Source organism: Abramis brama (genome assembly GCF_963993115.1).
Source record: "Abramis brama genome assembly, chromosome: 13".
NCBI lineage: Eukaryota > Metazoa > Chordata > Actinopteri > Cypriniformes > Leuciscidae > Abramis > Abramis brama.
This window is the reverse complement of record NC_139975.1, coordinates 16,478,593-16,500,121: the sequence shown is the minus strand read 5'-3', so window position 1 is coordinate 16,500,121 and position 21,529 is coordinate 16,478,593. Positions and strand designations below refer to the sequence as shown.

Here is a 21,529-nt window from a genome sequence, read left to right as displayed (position 1 = left end):
GATTACATACCTTATGAAGCAAAGAGGATAATGAATTAGGCCCTTTGGAGTGCAAAAAGCTCTATCAATACTAACTCAATTTAAAGACTCCGAGTCGGTGGAACTAAAAGGACTAACGATGTTTAAGGATGAAACTGTTTCTTATGGCCAGGCAGACAGAATCTCCATTACTCCAGCCCAGACACAATACACCTTAACATTAGGGTCATTCAATTTCCCACTCCTCTCTTCAAAGTGGACCAAGTGATTTGTTTTCAGTGTGTATTTAAGAAGTAGCCCTGGAGAAGTTTAGCATTTAAATTGGTTGATTCAAGCACATTTTACCACAGCTGTTTTTGAAGCATCGTGCTGATGAAAAATCAAAGGAAATGTGCAAATGCATGACCTTTCCCCGGCTCAGTAGCAGGCAGTGTCTGAAGAGCTTGTTTTTGCTGACATCCATCTTTCTTTTATACAGCTTTGTAAAACTTTCCCAGGTACTTGGTGTGACGAAACATCACAAATTATTTTTAGACAATAAAAAGAACATCACCACAGGTCTTTAGGTGAAATGAAAAAAAAAATAACAAAGAGTTGAGATGCAGATGAAAGGTAAGAGAGATAGTAACAACTGCTGGTTTACAAACTTTTGTAGTGATATTAAAACATTTTGTTGAGTAAAAAAAAAGTTATTATTATTGATATAATATTATTTACTAAGCTCTGCTCATAGCATGCAGGAAAAATATATTGTGGCCAAGAATTAGCCTAAGAATTCAACTTAACATGTGAGCATGTTTTATTAATTCATTCTTTCGTTTTACTTTGATTGTGGCCATGTTTTATATTTTCTTTCGTTGTTTTAGGTAAATTGTGGCTGTGTTGTACTATTTTATTCCCTTGTTTTAGGTAAATTACTATTTATTTGTTGGCTATTTAGTAGGGCTGGGTATTTTCACAAATTCCAAAATTTGATTTAATTTTAATTCACAAGCTTGCGATTTGATTTAGATTCTATATCGATTAATTTTTAATATGTATCAGGTACAGTACATGGCGAATTTTCTCAAATAATGCTGTAACTATACAGGTAGGCAGTTGGTACTACATTATACCTTAACATTGAAGGTTAAAATGAACTGATTTGTATACAAACAGTTAAATTACACACAATTCATTTATTAATAATAATAAATTTATAATACAGATTATATAATTACATAATTATGTTTCTACTTAAATACATTTTTTGAAATATAAACATTTAAATGGTAGCTATCATAAAAACTTGACAAATTTATTCACACATATATTAAATACTGAAGAACAGTAAAAAAACTTAAATTGTGTGTGTGTATATATATATATATATATATATATATATATATGAAGAGTTCAGATGCAAAAGCCTCTAAGTGCCATCTGAAATTTTCTTCTAGAATGGTCATTTTTATCAAGCTCGTATATTTAAGTTCAGTAATTTCACTTAAATTACAATTAATAGGTCATCTTCATTGCCATTTAAGTGAAATTACTGAACTTAAATATACAAGCTTGATAAAAATTATCATTCTAGAAGAAAATTTCAGATGGCACTTAACTCTTCATATATATATTTATTAGGGATGCACCGATATGAACATTTTGGCCGATACCGATAACCGATATATTGGCCGATAAATCTAAATTATATACTTTGATAGCCTTTATACATAAACAAAAGGCTCACCATTAAAAGCAATGTCCCAAACACTTCAACATAAATCAAACATATACAATACAGTAGCCTAGTTTGAACCAGTGTAAGATTCCTTAACTTTTTTTATGGCCAACTTTCTTTATTAAAAAATGGTAACACTTTATAATAAGGTTTTATTTTGTCAACATTAGTTAACATGAACCAACAATTAATGAACAATACTTCTACAGCATTTATTAATCTTAGTTAATGTTAAGCTCAACATTTTATAAGACTTTTTTAAGATCCAAAATGGTATCTGTTAACATTAGTTAATGCACTGTGAACTAACATGAACACAAATATTTTATTAACTAACATTAACAAAGGCTATTGCTCTCTGTTAGTTCATGTTAGTTAATGCATTAACAAATGAGACCTTATTGTAAAGTGTTACCAAAAAATCTATTGCCTAACAAAAAATGTAAATAAATTAAAAATAAAATACCTAAATAATGCAAACAAGTCATTGGATAACGTTGAACGCATGTGCCATGGATAAATGAAATGGAATTGCCTCTGCACGGACAATAAGGAAATTATTTTAATCAAACCATGTTGTTGACGAAAATAATACGTAATAATAATCCCTGTTCTGGATGAGCTATTTCCACAGCAACGCGCTGGAACACGGCAACTAAACCCCGAGAATTCACAACATTTTATTACAATAGTGTTCTCATTATAATGGCATGTATATGACAGTCCCAATTATAGTTATAAATGTGCATTGCTGTTTGAGCTGCGCACGCTAAAGATGAATTAACTCAACCAAACGCATCCTATATTAGATTAATCAGATATATATACACAAAATAAACATATTATAACTTACAATGGCACAAAATGCTGCAAATGCTCAAGCGAACTTGACTGTGCTTGTCATGAAGGCTTAACTCCATAGCGCTCGTTGCGCTGAAAGACTGGCGAACAAGAATTCACAACATTCTTTTACAGGCGTGTTCTTATTATAATGTTATGATGCCTATGTGACAGATTTGTGCTGCACATGTTGCACTTAACTGTATCTTCCTTTTCAAAGTGATTCCAATCATTCAAAACCATCATGGCGAACAGCGCGCATCTATCAACTGATTCAATTGATCAATTATCTATAGGCTTTGATATATCGGCCTAATTTTCTTATCGGATCAATAACATCAACAATTACCATTTATCGGCCGATATCGATATGTGGTCGATATATCGTGCATCCCTAATATATATATAGGGATGGGGTTGTAAAAAATTAAGATAATTCCCTCTGATTTTCTGTTTCATTAATAAAGTTTGACTACTCGCAGCAGTCTCGCATTCGCTTAGAGCTTGTGTGAATTGCACGTATATAAAATGAAGTTAACAAACAACCTCGATGCATCAGGAAACGCCACATAGGTCGCTGAATTTCTCTGCGCTTCATGAAGAGTTTTTCTTTTGCGTGAAGAAGCTGTTCGCCTGAGATGTGTTAAAAGATAGCGGAGTGCATTCATGATTATTAGGCTACCGGTATAATAATCCTCCTGGAGTGAGTAATTTACTCTCTTACCTTTGTTCTTTGATTAACATTAACAACACTTTAAGACCAGCCGCTGCTGACAGAGACGCGATCTGACACGCGTCCCATTTTCTCACAAATCTTTTTTTTTTGCGGTGCCGCGGTGGGCAAGTGATGAAACCGTTGTTGCGACTGAACACCGTGTAACACCGGTAACACCGACTATCGTAGCAAGCCTAATATATATGTGATCATTATGTAATATGGTGCATATATTTAGCAAAATGTTCCTCTCTAGAGTTCATTTTTCCAGCTGACTATTGAGTTCATGGTGACTAAATGGCTTTTCTGAGGTAACATGACATATTTTACAAGCTTGTTTTAGGGGTGGGCGGCATGACCAAAATTCGGTTTCACGGTATGACTAATTTTATTTCACGGTAATGATATATTTCACGATATAGTTATTTATAGTTGCAGTTGTTCTCGAAAAATCGACAAAAAGGGCTTTGTATAATAAATAAACCCAAATACTTTAGAAATGAAAAGTACTTCACTTTGTTTGAATTTTCTTTTTCTTTTATTTGGTAAATTATTTGTTTGGTAAACTATTTTTAATAGCTAAATATAGTAAACAAAACACTCTCATCAACTTTTAGATGAACTGCCCCAAACTTATTGATATTAAATACAACTCATAGGTGCAATTCAACTTTAAATAAAGTGTTGCTGAATAATTTTTCAATCTCATGTTATTGCTTTACTTCATCATCAATCTATCTGAATATTTTATATTGAACTATTCTATTCATAATAAATGAGTTCCTTCCTTTTAATTTGGTAGGATATTAGTAAGTACTAGTTATGTTTAAATGTTTTCCCGGTACATTTTTGCCATGTCTGCTTTTAACCCTCTGAGGTCTGAGCTGTTTTCTGGGCCCTGGAGGTGTTCTGACATGCTCTGACATTTCTGGTTATTTCTGTTACTTGTGACATTTTCATGGCTAAAGTCTAATTACACTGTATTCAGCACAAACTCTGCTACAATAATATATCAGCAGCATGTATGTAAAAGTTTGTAGTTTTGAGATAATGACATTTATGCGTGGTTTTTGAAAATACAAAAAAAAATTCTCACTGAAATAAGGCCATGAAACCCATACTGATTATTTCTTCACAAGACTTTTGAAAATTGTATGACGTAGCCTAGAATATTTGCTGCAAAACTATGTGAAAATCACCCTGACTGCTCATTCAGATAAGACAATATATTGATTTAAAAATTTTACGACGTGTTTTGTGTGAAAAAGCCTTATGCGAGAGCTCATTAATATGTAAGCTTTTCTCACCTGAGAAAGACAAAGAACCTCCCCTAACGGCCCTATTAGGAGCTATCAGGCCCCTATCATTCTGAGCAACCTTGCACAATACTGTAAATGAGGAGATTTAAAAAATAATGGCTTTTAAATTGTTTGGATTTATTTACAACACAACATAATCCAAAGATACACAACAAATGCCAAAAAAGCACTTCAAAGACAGAGACCTTTGTGCCATTCCTAAAAACATTGTACATACCTTTCATTTCCAAGATTTTCACTTTACCATGTTCACGTACTGAGACTCATGTGAATGTTGAAGTCCTCAGTGGCATCTGGGACCTGAAAAAAAAAAAAGTGAACATACTGATATCAAGAGAAAGGCCTGCACGATTTTGGAAATAAAAATTAGATTTTTCTGGTTAAAATTGCTTTTTAAAATTCCTTTTTAAAATTCACAGAATACACACACACACACACGTTTCCAACGATATATAATATAATGAACACCAGGTTTGTTGTGCCTTGTAGGCATAAGGTATATGCGCAGTGCGGATAAAATAATAATAACAATAAATAACCTATAGCAGCCTATAAATCTTCCAAAAGAAGCTAGAGAAAAATATATTGATTATCATGTTACTTCAAATGTTTCCATCCGTTATGATGATATGAAATGAGATAATAATAAAAACATGAAGCCGTTTGGTGCGTTTTGCTTTCATCCAAAATATGATACATTCAAACGCGATCGCTTGCAAAATATGATACATTCAAACGCGATCGCTTGCAAAATATGATACATTCAAACGCGATCACTCTCAAATATAAAACATTATGGTTACCATAAACATATCTATGTTTGAGCAGATATCCACAAACACAGTAAACACATATGATACATTCAAACGCGATCGCTTGCAAAATATGATACATTCAAACGCGATCGCTTGCAAAATATGATACATTCAAACGCGATCACTCTCAAATATAAAACATTATGGTTACCATAAACATATCTATGTTTGAGCAGATATCCACAAACACAGTAAACACGGGTCTAAATATTATAATATTCCCCATATATCTAGCAACAGTTCAGCTGCAACGTGACATTTATGCAACAATAACAAACTAGGCTATGTAAGAATTTCTTACCTTATCTTTCTTGTCTTCAAATCGCGTTCTTCTTCTTCTGAGGTAGCCTAAATCCAATGTAAGCTCAGGCACGTCTTTCAAACTCGACGAAAAGTGAAGTGAAGTGTTTTGTTGTTGAGGTAACGAGCGCGTTCGCGTTCCATGTGGAGATTTGCATGTGAATATCTTTTGCGCGAGTAGGCGTGGCCAAATTAACTGTAATGAGCAAGCGTTTGAGAAGCTGGACATCTTGTTGGTTTTATACAAATTACTTAAACAGAGAATATTTGTTTTCGTTTTGAATCCGATCATTTAAAAGTACACACTTAAATGTTTATAAAGGTATATGGCTCATAAATGTGTGACAAGTATTCGCTGAGTTTTGTTTCAGTTTATAGACGTGCTCAAGAAAAAAAAGTTCACCGCGACGGAGAGGCAGAAAGCACACCCTGTTTATTTTCTTTATTTTACAAAAGCACAATGTTTTGATTTGATTGTAAGTGGACACATACAAAAGGAGAAATATCACAGATTCTTTTTTTATATTTCTTTTTTCTGTATGACCATAAATGATGGAGTAATTTAAGTTTATAGTGCTACAATGTGGAGAAAATCCGGCAAAACGCGTCGGCGCGTTTGTCGACCTCAGAGGGTTAAAGGGCTTGTTTTGTTCTTTTTGTGATATCTGGCAACCCGTCACCTAAAGCTTTAACCAAGAGATGTTCAGATGTTCAAGTGACTAGGAGAACAGCAGTATGAAAACCGAACAGCAGCTACTGTTAGTGTTGACTAAGTTAGTGTAAATTATACACACCTTGTAACTGCGTCATTATTTTACATAGCTCGGTGAACACCGGCCGACACACCGCGCTCCCTCTCAGTGCGTGTGCACGCGCGCGTCTTATGCATCAGTAAAATGCGATCGGTTAATTTGAGTGACAAGTTGTAATCACGCATTGAATCGAAGCAAGATTTTATCAGCTGTTTCAGTGGCCAATTGTTTGGAGTTAGAAATATATAACTCGCGCTGCATATTTAGTAATTTTGCCTCAGATACAGGATTAACATGTTATACATTTGCTTTAACAAGCAGGTTGTTCATTACCACGGCAACCGCTCTCGTGTCATACTGAATGCGAGTTTCATGTTTAAAAAGTAACTATAAATAAGAGACAGAAAGATGATAACTATACATTATTTAAGGTTATTTCTATTCGTTACGATATTGATATATGAACTGTTGTTGTCAAGTAGCTTCATGCTTTCCCGGTTGCGATCGTGCACTCCTCTAAACTGTAGCCTACGGGTGCCGCACTGCTCTAGTTGACTACTGCTACCCCCAAAAATATCACGTTAACAACAACCCTTTAGAAAACGTAATTCCTTTGTGGATCCTCTTGATCTGCTTTCTCCATGTTTCTTTGACAAATCTCAGTGTCTCAGTCTCTCGCACGCTGCATGAACTCCACGCCCACTTATTTACATGTCGGTATCACGGAATTAAAAAATCTGTTACGGTTGACATTTTCTACCGCGGTAACGATATATACCGTCATACCGCCCAGCCCTAGCTTGTTTTATTGATGTCTTTTCATGGTTGAAAAACACTGATTGAGCGATTACATGAGACATGATGCAGATTTCAATAAGTTGTACTGCATCTTTTACATACCTTCTAATGTTCATTCATGTTTATTTCGTGCTGTTACTAGTAGTAAAGAGGAAGAGAGGATCAGTTCATGTGCGCTTCGCACTGCCGCTTCGCTTGAACTGAGGCAGCAAAGCGATCTGTCACGCCACATTAAAGAGCTCAAAAAATGTATGTAGGATGTGTTTAAAATAGACAGAATTTGAAAATGGAGACTTTGTTTCATATCAAAAGTAGCAAAGGCCAATTGTATCGTGATGTTTTTTTTTTTTTTTTTGGTGTTCTGTTCAATCATCAACTGAAAACAGACTAAAATATTGATTATTGGGATTTAAGAATCCGTATCGGTTCATAAAAATGAGAATGGATTAAAATAGGAAAATCAATACTTTTTTTAACCCAGCCCTGCTATTTACTCAATATGACCAAAAATTAAAGATATAATGGTAACTATCTTAGCATCCACACAAAATGAACAATACATTTCTGTTTATTCTAAGTGAATGCTGCCGTTATGATTTGCAAGGTTATTGATTACTGGGCAAAGTTTTTACATCATGCAAAACTGCAAAGAATGACTGATGCATTATCAAATGCTGAGGAACTCATGGGGAACAGTGCTGAAGTGCTGAAATTGATTTTTTTTTTACCATTACACTGGTGAAATAATACAGTTATTGACAACATTGGCGGGAAACCAGCATCATCAGCTTATTGAATGCCAAACATTGCTCAATCACTGAATTTACATTATATAGTAACATGACTGACAGCAACTACTTGTGTTGGTAAGGAAGTGTAAATTAAGACGCACACTGGCTGAAATAAGTAAAAGTATGAATATCATATCTCACATATCTTATGTGTAATTTATCATTCTTGTTTGTGTAGATTCATTTGTGTACCTTTACCTGCCATATAAAAAAGACATCATTAAATTTGAATAATAATAAAATAATAATAACAATAAATAAATCTGTAATAAATAATAATAAATAAATAAATGGTTAATCTGTTATAGAGAATGTGATTTTGCAATGTCTTTCCAAGTTGTGTAATTATGTTTTTTTTTTGTGTGTAGTAAAACAAGGGGACAGAAAAAAAAACTGAAACACTGAACAGATATTGCTGTAAGAAATTGCATTTCAGTATTTTTGATGGCACACCCCAACAAATAAATGTGGATATTTTTTGGTGTTTGGAGGACAAGGTTTAATGATATTTGCTCAGTGCAAGAGCCAATATAGTTCAGTTGCTATGCATTCAGATAGATAGAATAAATAAATACATTCAGATAAATTTCATTATATATGGTGAATGACTTTGATTCCCTTTGAGGAAGATTTATTTTTGATGATTGACAGAATCATCGTGACAGAAGTGGTGTAGGTGTAGCCATGATTTGTCTTTACTGGGGTCTTGGTGAAGCTTTACATTGGTAACAGATTGCCGATGTCAATTTCAGACGGAATAGCTTGAGGGTGATTGTGTCACTGGAATCGTCTGTCCTTTTAGTCTAAAGTTTCTGCCTGACACAAAATCCTGAGACCGTTGTTACTGACAAATAACTATGAGAAAATGCTACCTACTGAGCGTATTCAGCTATTAACAATTAGAAATCAGACTGAAGGAAAAACATTAAGAGGGACTGAAATTATTCTCTGTTGGGTTTTAGTCCCAGGGAACTCTTTCAGCTCTGCGGCGGTGTGACTTTGATTAAATGCTTGTGCTCTGCTTCACGCTGGACTCTGAATGCCTGAAGAATAGCCTGTCATGCCAGGTAGACAAGTTCCACTATTATGCTCAATAGCCTTATACTGACGAATATACTCTTATTCTCTTACACTCATCATGGGTGGGCCCTGCCCCCTGCCCCACTGCCACATCTATTGAATATTTCCTGTAAAGTGAGGGGTGACTGTCAGTTTGCAATATTCTCTTTTTCTGTTTTCTTTTATCATAACCATATTTGGTAATTCAGTTTATGCTTCTTGCTATAATGATTCACTCTCAGAAAAAATGGCACAAAGCTGTCTCTGGGGCAGTGCCCTTTCAAAAGATACCAATATGAAGGGGTGGGTGATTTGGCATATCACATTTTTATTTTTAGGGAGGATCACGATCCACAGTCTTATCACAGTTCTTTTTCATGTTTGTTTTTAAGACTATTTTGCAATTTACAGAGCAGTACAGCCAAACTAACTTCTCTATTTTAAAAGTTAAGCCTTACAAGGTAACAAAATATAAAACAAAAAGTTAATTTTATTTCATTTTGTTATTTATCTTTGTTAGTAAAAATAAGATCAAAGATGCTAATTAATTAATAGAGATTAATTTTTTCAGCATTGTCAAAACGATCCCCATTCACACAGAAAACGACTAAAAACGCTGTGTTCTGCAGCCAGGCCATTAGATGGCAATGAAACACTATAGATTGAACACGTAATACGCATGTGCATGACGTCATCGTTTTCACGTTTTTGTTGTTTACACGGAGACCGTTTTCAAAAACATGCACTTTGAAACCCGTTTTCAAATATTTGCGTGTTCAGCCACCCAAAACGCATAAAAAGTTTTACGTTTTCAATTGAAAACGGTGTCGTGTAAACAGCCCCTCAGACATGAACAAGACGTGTGCGCGTGCTTCAGGTGTGTTCACTCAGAAAACTGTATGACAGCGTGCAAGTAAAATAGTTTGAAACTTTAAACTGGCAAGGCTTTGAAATGCATGCAAATAATAAACTTTCATGATAGTGAAGAACTGCAATGTCACACAAGCATAACTATATACGCCCACCTCTACCACTATGTTGCTAAGCAGGGGATGTGAATGTATGTCGCGTTGTAACTGTGTTGGGTTGGAATGTGCACTGTAGAACGATACTAACGATCTCTCTTTAAAGGCAGATCGTGGAGACATTTTAATCATTCACAATCTAATATCGTGATGATACCACACCCTCCTACTAATATGTTCCTTTAAGTTATTAATATGCACCATTTAGGGGTAAATAAGGAGCAAAGGTATGAGAGTGCTGCATACTGAAACTGAATAACCAAATACCACTTTCCTTATCTTTTTTGTTTTGATTATAAAGCGTGTTTATACGTTTACATATACAGTATATTATTATTATGAAAACAAGATGCTTAGGAAATAAATTAATAAATTCTTACATTTCACATAAAATGTTGGGTTATTCTGGAGGATGTGGTAGTGGCTCACAAAGACTGATCTTGAAGTAAAATACAATTATCGTCCACTGGTAACTGCTGGGTTATTCCATGCTCCGGAGGGTTATTCCAAATGTGACATTTTCTCTCAAGTGATTGGATGTGATAACGACTGGCAAAGTCAATGGAAGGAGAGCTAAGGAGGGATGTCTAAATATAGGGCAGTGCTTGGCGCAGAATAATCAAAAATGGTGTTATAATCTGTCTTCGAAGGAGCGGGAGTAAGTGAAAAAGCTCTTCAAGACATTTCAAAAGTATTAAGTGAAATCGCATGCTCAAATAATGAGTATTCAACGTCAGTGCATCATTTTCATTGCCTTCAAATGTGCCTGTGTTCTTACTGTTAGAGGAAAAGGTTCAGAGTTTGTTAAAATATATTGTATGTTCTGTTTTTCTACTGTTTGTATTGAGATTGAATAATAATTTAATTCCTCTCAGGCATGCACAGACGATAATGTGTATTTCACAATCATCTGTTACTATGCTCATGGTGTCTAAACCTCAAATGTCTAAACCTCAAAGGGTTCTCTGTTTACCACAGAATTCATGAATGCAATTTTCTTTTCATTATTTACAGAAATGCAATACCAAACCCCCTTTTTCTGGTACTATTTAGTCTCATTTATCAAATATGACAGTTTATGTTATACTCTTGTCATGGGCAGGGGGATGTATTTTTTATTCGGTTTTGATAAATGTTAGATGAACAGCTATTTACTCAAAGGGTTTTTGAGCTGATTTTGAGACCATAAAAGACTAGAAAAGACTAATTGTTTGCATTCTTTGTTGAAAGAAAACAATAGCGTACATAAATGACTTATTGGTTTTACTATTACTAGAAAATATAGTATAATGCTTGATATGTGGCAACCAGGAAAGCTAACTGTTTGTTTGATAAAGAAAACCATCTGTTTATCTATTAACATTTGGCTCACATAACTATCAAATAGGCAGAAAGTAGTAATATTGATATCACTATATTTATGTCTGTCAGCATACATTTGTTTCAGTGTATTTTCATGTTATTGTCCTCTGTAGCTCCCCATCATGAGAAAAGAAAATGTAGCTGTGTTCCATAGACATACATTAGTGGTAGCATTAAGAGTAAAATTATGATGTTGTTTCAGACGCTCCATCCAATATTAATCAAAACGACCCACTAAATCATCTGGTTAAAACATAGTAGAACAAATGTATCCAGATTGCAAATGAAAACTTTATGGAAAAAACACATTTCCTTTCTTAGGCACTTCATATTTTTGCCAAATGTGCCAGAGAATGTCAGTGTAAAGGTAAACATAATCTTACACAGGACAGAAACGCTCATGGAAGAGAAATCTGTGTACAGCTTGTGTATGTCCAATCAAGAAGGAGAGACTTGTATTTTATTGCTGTAGGAAGTTTGATTAAAGGAAGCTGATTGCCTCAGATCTGGATGGAAAGCCTGCCAAATGCCTTAACATTCTGCTCATGCGGTGTGTAATCATTTGTTAGTATGTGGAGTCTAGCGGCGCTCAGATTGAATCAGAGCGGTCGCCTCCTTATCTAGATTGAAGGAAATAATTTGTTACAATTTTCCATTAAGTCGCATTCAGAAAGGCATGAGTTACCTTAAGGGCACGTTTAAGGCAAATTGTGATGCCACAGAAGTTCGCTGTCTCTTAAGATTGCTGGCTGTTTCATTTCAAACCACTGTCTCAGGGCGTTTGATGTATTAGCGAATGCAAACAACATGAAATTGTAATGGTGTTCGCTGTGTCTGGGCATGACACGACATCGCCGTCTTTGCGTCGGTTGACCTCTTTGTGTCAGGAGCACGGAGTGGAGGGAGAACCGTGTTTCCTCTCCAACACTTTGTCTAATGCACCTGTCACATAGGCCTATTTTAACCCTGTCATGAATGTGGCAAGACACCTGTCATAATAATTCCTGTTCTTTCCTCACTTCAGCCTCTGTCCATGAAGCGCAAAATTAGTTGCTGTTTCATAGTTCTAAAAAAAAAAAAAAAAGGTTGGTTCTACTTGTGGCGTACACATTTTTAATTACTGTATCCAGAGGACCATTTTAAACATGTCAATTTTGAAGCGAGAAGACACTGGAGTGATTAAACAACAAACGTGCAAATTCAAATCTGAGTATACAGTACTTAATGCGACATGTCAGACTGCACATATTTCATTATACTAGTTTGTGGTCGCATGCACATTCTCAGTCTCACTCACTGACTTCAGTCACTTGTCACAGCGCTAGTCTATGACAGGCCCATTTTAAGAGCTCACCAGAGATATATGTTCACCATAATAACAGCAATAACAGATTATCCTGCAATAACCGTGCTGAGACGTCTTCACGCAAATGCTTAGTTTTATTTATTTGGGTCACATTTTATGTAAGGTGTCATTAACTATGTACTTACATCAAACAATAAGTACAATGTACTTATTGTGTTCATATTGTATTGCAAAACTCCTTTGCTGCTATTTTAAGGTTAGACACAGGTTTGGTGGTACAGTATGGGTAGGTTTGAGCCTGGCCGGCGCGTGCCTGTAGGCGAACTATAGACAGCCAGTCAGGGCAGCAAGAAAGAGAGAGACTCGGAGTTATTGCGCTTATATCAACAAGTTATCTCCCCATTAGTTATTCTACCTAGTAGTGCCACTACTTAAAGTTATTTGTGTTACTTAACCTAAACAAAACTTAAATTAAGTAATTGATTCTAATGATTACTTACTTGAGTAGTTTTGGACCAAGTACTGGAAATTTCTTGTTTTTTAAACACATCCCTGATGTGTGTGATGTTGAAATCTCATGATGTGTTGCTGTGTAACATATCACAATGATCTTTGACACTGATAACAGAGCTGTTTAAATGAATGTTCCAATAAATATGGAAATTTCACAAAATAAATAGCTAAATTGCTGTCTGTTAACATGCCGTTTGATGCATTATGCTAAAGCATATTATGGCTTCCTGCTTGTGAAAAAAGAAAACAAAGAAATTCAATTTCTAAATAGTGCACCCCTACTGAAGAGCATATCAGACCCTTTTACAAAAAAAAAAAAAAAAAAACCTTTTTAAATGATAAACAATATATATACACTTTCTGGATATGGCTGTTGTTCATCTGCCTTTTAACATGATTTTTATTTATTTATAGGATAGTATTTGAATATTATTTACTGTAGGTGCATTTACACTTTGCATTCCAATGTGGCTGTATATAAATCTAATCACACTCGTCCACACAAAATGGAAAATGCCACTTAATGGAAAATGTTCCATCATTTACTGAATTTTAAAAACATTGAGGGATAATTCCAAAATGCTTTCCATTATTTCAAGAGATAAAAATAAGGTGTTTGGTCTACTGCGTTTCCCTACTTTATAAACATTCCCACAGTAAAGGATGCTAATAAGGATTAGAAAGCAAAGAAAAGGGAAGAAAATAAAGTTTTAAAGGACCCCCGTGGAAATAGCCTGGGAGAGACAAGTGAGTGAGGATCTGGGGAGAGAAACGACAGAGAGAGAGAGAATACAAAAAAGAACCTCCAGAATCTGTCTCCAACAACCAAGCACTTGATAAAACTAAAGGAGCTCTTGTAATATAAATGTCACATTAAAAATGTGTTATTGATGGATAAAGTAGATCATGATGGAAAATTTACAACCAAGTCTGTCAATGTGATGGATAATGATTATTTGTAGCGCAGTGTCTGTATTACAAATCACTTGTGTAGTTAATAATGAAAACACATTAGTGTTTACACCTTGTTGCGTGTGCAGAACGTGTTTTCAGTGATGTGAACACAATCCATCTTTTAATGGGTTTTATTTTGGTCAGGAGCTACCTGTATTTGATTTTAATCTGATCATCGAAAATACAGGTTAACATTTACATAGTTTAAGTGATTATATTTGACAGTGTTATCTATGCTAATAAATTTTACATTTTAAATGTGGCATAAATGTCCAAATATTTTTTAATCCATAGGAGTGTTGTCACGATATCAAAATCTAAAATACCTCGATACCGATAATGAATCGACACCACGGCAAAAAAACATAAACAGTAAAAGTAAGTAGATAATATGACAGAACTTAAAATGCATTGTTTTATTAATTAATTTTACAAAACTAAATACTACATGACTGCTCTGCTTTTTAACCATTCCCTCAAATTTATTTATAAAAATAATTACATGCCACAGTGTGAACATACAGTACTTACAGAGATGTTTGCAACAATCACATTATCAATCATGTTATCAATCACATTCGCTAACCTTTCACAGTTCTGAAGAGGTTGGGATAGGGGTGGGAGAAATGACCAAATTTTTCACAGTACGAGTAATTACATTTTTTCTATTGTAATTTTATATTATAATATAGTTATTTTGTTTTATTTTATCTTTGTTATTAATAATTATAATTACAGACAATATGACATACAATATAAGAAAGAGACAAATGAAATGAGCAGTGCTTTTAGTTTCTCGGGTAGGTCACAGTAGGTCTATTTAACAGTAGCATTCAAGTGACAAATTAACTATACACTGATTTTTAATCTATGAATTAATGTTATTCAGTCAAGCAGTGGGTGATTTTCTTTTGTTGTTTGATTAAAATTAATTACTTAGACAGCGGCAGGTTTATTAGGTTACTGTCCCTTTAAGACCTGCACGGATCCAATATAATAATACACATTCGACTTTTCTCAGTTGTTTATGTTCACTAAAGTAATAGTCTATCGTGTTTATGTGAATACTCACCATTATGTGCATTTTGACATATTTTTGACCATTCAAGCACAATAATCAGTGAATGAGAATTGAATTTGCGATCACATGCTTATCTGAAAGGCGGCATTGTGTGCGTGCGCTTCAGGTCTGAGCACAGCAACGTATAGAGTCCCTTTTTCAAGCCTTATTGTGCTTAACTATTTTTAACACTGTCTTTGGTGTTAAAAATAGTTATTAAGCACAATAAGGCTCGAAAAAAGAACTCTATACGCTGCACGTCCAGCACTTTATTTTCTCGTGCATGCATATTTCTTTGTTGCTCTAAAATGTCTTTAATCGCAGATATATTTTTGCTTTGGCTCTTATTAGAATGCTGTCATTCTTAAAGTACCTGTACTAATAAAAAGTATTGTACCATTTTTAATAACAGGGTATTGCGATACCGGTATATATTGTGCAACACTAATCCATATTATAACATACAGTAAGATACATGAAATGTGATGTGGGAAAAAAAGAAATCTGGCTTTTCATTTTGTGACTGATGCATTTGAAATGGTAATAATAGATTTATTATAAAGTACGTTTTGATCACTGACACTACCATTTTGACATTTAAATTATTGATTGTAAAAGAAAAGAAAGAGAAAAAAGGAAAGCAAATTATTCCATCATGCTCCACATACACTATTCCTCTTGGTGCTTTTGCATGATAATAAAGGCAAATATTGAATTTTTGTGGCTTGCCTGAGCAGTACGTCCCTGTCACAGTCTAGTGTGTGACAGCATATGTTTGGACACCCGTAGTCAGATGGAAACAGACCTGTCAGCACGGCGGCAGGATGGGACAGTGAGATAATCACACAGTGTCATTTTGGGGGGCAATTACCCAGCTTTGGAGTGAAATGAGAAAACCTGTTTTTTTCCTGCTGTCCTAATGGAGGTTCCGGTCATTAGTTAAACGAGAGTCTCTCTCTGGCTGTAATCAAACGTGAAGCGTTCAGTTTTAGAGCCCATTATAAAACATCTGCTCCCCGGCAACGGCCTGCGGAGACTTACATTTGTTCTGTCGTAAATGTTCGTGAGCACTATTGCTGCTCAATTTCATATCATAAGAGTCATATTCACCTTTACTGGCCATATATGCTCTTTTTTGACTGTACAAAAACTTAGCAGCTACGATGTAGGGCATTTATCCTTATGCTATGGATGCTTTTTCATTATCATTTCTTTTGAAGTAAATTTTAATAAATAATAAAGACATTAGCTTCTACATTTTGAAGCTATAGACATACATGTAAATAAAATATGTTAAAGAAATGATCATTTTGTTAGCCATATTTTTTCTGTTACTCACAATAGACAAGCTGGTACCTGCAATCCTCAACAATAACACATTCATTACAGATTTTTTTCATTGTTATTTAAATTCTCAAATTAAATCACATTTTTGCAGTAAACCATGTGATTCTCATAATGTAGTGTCTACTCTGTCTCTCTTAAATGAATCAGGATGGAGAGAAGTGAAGATGTGACGGTGTTCAAAGGACCAAATCATCCTGTAAAGAATCTCATTTAACCCCATCCAATCTGGAACAGGCACACAATCCGCCTGCGCTTTGTGTAAAGCAGAATTCTGTAACAAGCTCCACTAATACTCTGCCTCTCCTCTTCCAATAGACCAGCTTCCCAGCCAAGCAGGACCACCCCCTCTGCCACCTGCTCCACATCATCACAAGCAGCATCCGTCAATCACCTCCCTCAACCAATCACTGGCCAACCAGCCGACAGAGCTTCAGAGCGCATCTGAATGTGTGCAGCTGCAAGAAAACTGGGTTCTGGGTAGCAATGTGGGCTTGGAGAACAGGTACTTGTTTTTACACAGTCATTTGCTGTGTTTGGATTCACTCACTCATTCACTTACTATATTCAATATTCTCTATAAAGTCAATAACACATAGTGCATTAAATGGGGAAGGAGTGAAAGAAAATAAGTGAGTGAATTCAGATGCTGATTTAAGTACATAAGCAACATTACACCTTGTACTGTACTGTATATGCATTTGATCTTAAATGCATCTTAACCTGTTAGCCTTCGCTAACACCCGCTTTTGAAAAAATCCCAAGAAATGGCATACCCAAACTAAAACAGATACAGTTCATGAACCCTTTGCACAAAAAGCAAAAATGTGGTCTCATTTTAAAGTAGACACTTGGCAGTTTATTGTAAAGTCAGAATTAATTATTGTCATAATGAAAAAAGTTATAAATAGCTTCAAAGTTTTGTAAAGTGATTACAAATTTATTTTTATGAAAGATTTTTATGAAAATAAGATTTAAGTTGACATTGTTTTAATCTAGAAATGCACTGCAGCTAAAACCACATGCCTGACTATGTTGTATTTCAAATCTGAGGATGTCTAAAACTTTGAATTTTATTAAATATTTTTTAAGACCATGTCAGGTTAATTCATTTTGAGAAGACTCTAAAATGCTAGCTGATGTTAATTTGTGATTTTCTAAGCATCCATTCAGTGTATTGTCTCTATTGTTTTGTGGTGCAAACTGCCCATTCAGTTGCAGTCTTCCCTGCACACATTCACACCTCTCCGGCCTGGTTATGGCTCTTATTATTCTTTTCTTATGATTTCATTATAATTTTGACTTTCTATTCACACTGTTTTAACTTTTTTGGTCAAACTTCTCACTCAACCTTCTTAGAAGTATTTTCTCCTTAAAACTGCAGTGTAAAAAAGACTCAAAAATGTGGTTTGAAATTGCCTGTGTTTCTTATGTCACAAACTACCTTGTAACCAATCATGTCAACGTGTGGGAGGGCTTTTGAATATCATTTTTCTCAAGCTTGGTGGACACTCAGCTCAGCCTTTCATATTTGCGCGCGTCTTTTGCATCATCAAAATGTGTGATTATCAGCTAGTTCCAATCATTGGGCGATTGTTTGGAGTTAAAGAAATATAATGCGCGCTGTTACATTCTCAATATTTAGTGATTTGGCCTCATATACAGTATATGTTCATTCACTTTTACAAGCAGGTATTGTTAGTTACCACCAGAACTGCTTGCGGGTCCACGTTGAACACGCTTGAAGTGTGTAAAAAAGTACATTCAGTATCAAAATGAATCTCTGTGTTATGTATATAAATATTAAAATTGCACTTACGTAACTGAACGCAATCAGTTACATTTGTGTCAAAAATAATATCTACATAGTCATACATTTTCCATTTGGGTTCCTATCAGTTTTCACTACTAATTTTTGAGGAAATATTAAGGTAAAACCTACCAAGTCAAGCCTTTATGTAATGCACCTTGCTGTCACTACAGATATCTTGAAGTGTTCTACTAAAGCTGAGGGTTGCCTACCCAGCATCCACCTGACAGATTGAATTTATGTATGCATGACATGAGTATCATATCAAGCATAAATAAATGCATGTCATGTTAGTCTTATCTTCTTCATATATATATACACATTCAAAAGCATTTGTCTGTAAAAACACATTTGTTTTTATTGTAATAGTGGACATTGTCTCTTTACCTGTTTATTGTTTAATTATAAGACAGTTTTTGTTTTTAATTAAGGGTTGAAAGTGCAAAATTAGTGTTCATAAAAGGATGACTTCCTTTACTAAATTCAGCCTTTGTTCATAACAGACACACAGTGTAAATAGTAATGTACTGCATCATAGATTTCCCCCACCCTTATGCAGATTTCTTAGTGCTACAATCAGCATTTTCACTTCAAAAATCTGAAGGGAAGGGTCCCGGTAGACTGGGACCTGCAGAGGCTGAATATGAAAGCAAAAGCATTGGAAATAGACTTCATTAGCCAAAACAAAAGTCACTATGTGCAAGCCAACATTTCTGTTATGTATACATTAAATTATATGCAAACACATATAATTAAATGACCAAGTAGTGGACAAAGAAAAATGTTATTTCTTCATAAGAATAGTATTAGTACTTGAAACCTAAATCAATCAATTCATGAAATGTATTTGGCCTATATTTAGACTAAGTGGATGAAACATCAAAAAGGGGTCAAATCTTCCTTGACCTTTTGAAATAAAATACTTTTTGTATCGTGAAAACATTCTGTCAGTATCTGAAAGATGCCTCCACAGATGTGAAACTCTGTGTATATGTGTGTGTGTGTATATATATATATATATATATATACAGTGCTATGCATAAGTTTAGACACCCATGCTAAAGTTGACTAAAAAGAGGAATAAAAAATCATCTTTTGGAAATTGAACTTAATGCCTTAATTTAAACAAATAGGAAAAAGCCAACCTTTAAGGACACTAATTTTCTTTGTGAATGAATAATGTATCGTAAAAAAATAAATGTTCTTCCTTAAAATAAAGGGTGCATAAGTTTGGACACCCCTATGTTAAATTCCCATAGAGGCAGGCAGATTTTTATTTTTAAAGGCCAGTTACTTCATAGATCCAGGATACTATGCATCCTGATAAAGTTCCCTTGGCCTTTGGAATTAAAATAGCCCCACATCATCACATAGCCTTCACTATACCTAGAGATTGGCATGGTTTTATTTCAGTTAGCCTAATAGCTGGTTTGATTTGCATTGAGAGATGATCTTATGGAAAGTACTCCATGCCAATCTCTCAATCTCCATGCCAATCTCACTACTTCCAGCAGTAATAACTTTTTATAAAGCATGAAGGATTTAAATCTTTCCTGAAAGATATATTGCGGATAATGCCAGTTTATATAACCCTGCATATATACCCCCAGGAGGGTGAGCTGCCACCCACTCGAAAAGTTAAAGGGATAGTTCGCCCAAAAATGAAAATTCTGTCATCATTTACTCACCCTCAAGTTGTTTCAAACCTGTATGAATTTCTTTTTTCTGCTGAACACAAAAGATGATATTTTGAAAAATGTCGGTAACCAAACAGTTGATGGACCCCATTGACTTCCATAGTATTTTTTTTTCCTACTATGGAAGTCAATGGGGTCCATCAACTGTTTGGTTACCGACATTTTTCAAAATATCTTCTTTTGTGTTCAGCAGAAAAAATAAATTCATACAGGTTTGAAACAACTTGAGGGTGAGTAAATGATGACAGAATTTTCATTTTTGGGCGAACTATCCCTTTAAACAAGACGAATAACAGTTTTAACCCTCTGGGGACCACAAACGCGCCCGCGCGTTTTGCTCGTTTTTTTTTTTTTAGCAATGAAAATAAACACTAAATGCTCTGTTAATTTTGATCTTTCATTTTCGTGTAATACATCAATCGATCCTGTTCAGTTTCTATTTTTTTTCTGTATACTCACAATAAAAATAAAGTGTTTTGCTTTTTGACAAATAAAGAAAAATTAACATGATGCGATTTCTGCCTTCTCTCTGTCAGTAAACTCCCATTTGAAACGCGTTCGAAAATGATCTATAACTCCGCGAAAATTCAGTCAAACAGGCAAACAGACCCACGGGCATAAAGCTTGAGATCGCATCTTTTAAATGAAGTCATTTATATAAAAAACAAATATTCTCAGCTTCTGTAATCTGTATAAAAAGAGAGCGACTCCTGTCGAGCTCATTAAGAGCTAATTCACAGTAATGTGACCACTCCCCGGAGAGCGCGTGCTATTCAAACGCAAATTCTGAGAACTATTTCAGAGCTGTGAAACGCCCACATCAGCTGTAAACAAAGCGCGTCGCGACTCCTCGCGAGTGAGACATTATAGCCTACCTTATGGAGAAAAGGTTCCTCAGAACAGTGCTGATGAGGAGCAATATCTCCTGAAAATGAGGAGCAGATTCCGCTGAGGAGTGAGGTAGGCTGTTTTCTTTTCTCACATGTGGAATAACGTTATGGAATAACGTTAGTGTAGGCCTATGTAAACCGCAAAAAGATGAATCGCATTTCTATAATATGACTCGCCTTTCTGTGAGATGAATGAAGGGGACATATTTGTAAAGACTGTTTAGCCTAAATATGAATCGCGCGTCTGTGTGTGAAAGAATAAACTGCTTTGCTATAGCCTACTGAGATGAGTAAAAATCGACTGGAATATGTTGAAATAAAATGTATTTGTATAAGCAACGTATTAAACTGCAAAAAAAATACTATTTTTGTCAAAAATAAATTCATAGACTAAGATGTTAGATGTTCCAATGTTGGCTATATTCAAACTAATGAATACATATGATAAAATGTAGGCCTATAATCTTTTTTTTTTTTTTT

General features: G+C 34.8%; 1 protein-coding gene across 4 annotated transcripts in view; it reads left to right on the top strand.

Moving 5' to 3' along the window:
• Nucleotides 1–21,529, top strand: part of LOC311095208 (teneurin-3) — a 143,681-nt gene that overhangs the window by 53,444 nt on the left and 68,708 nt on the right. For all 4 annotated transcript variants that reach the window (XM_084133622.1, XM_084133621.1, XM_084133620.1 and 1 more), the window contains exon 4: nucleotides 16,971–17,157. In XM_084133622.1, the coding sequence (XP_083989748.1) occupies nucleotides 16,971–17,157 (187 nt within the window). The remainder of the gene's footprint in view (nucleotides 1–16,970; nucleotides 17,158–21,529) is intronic.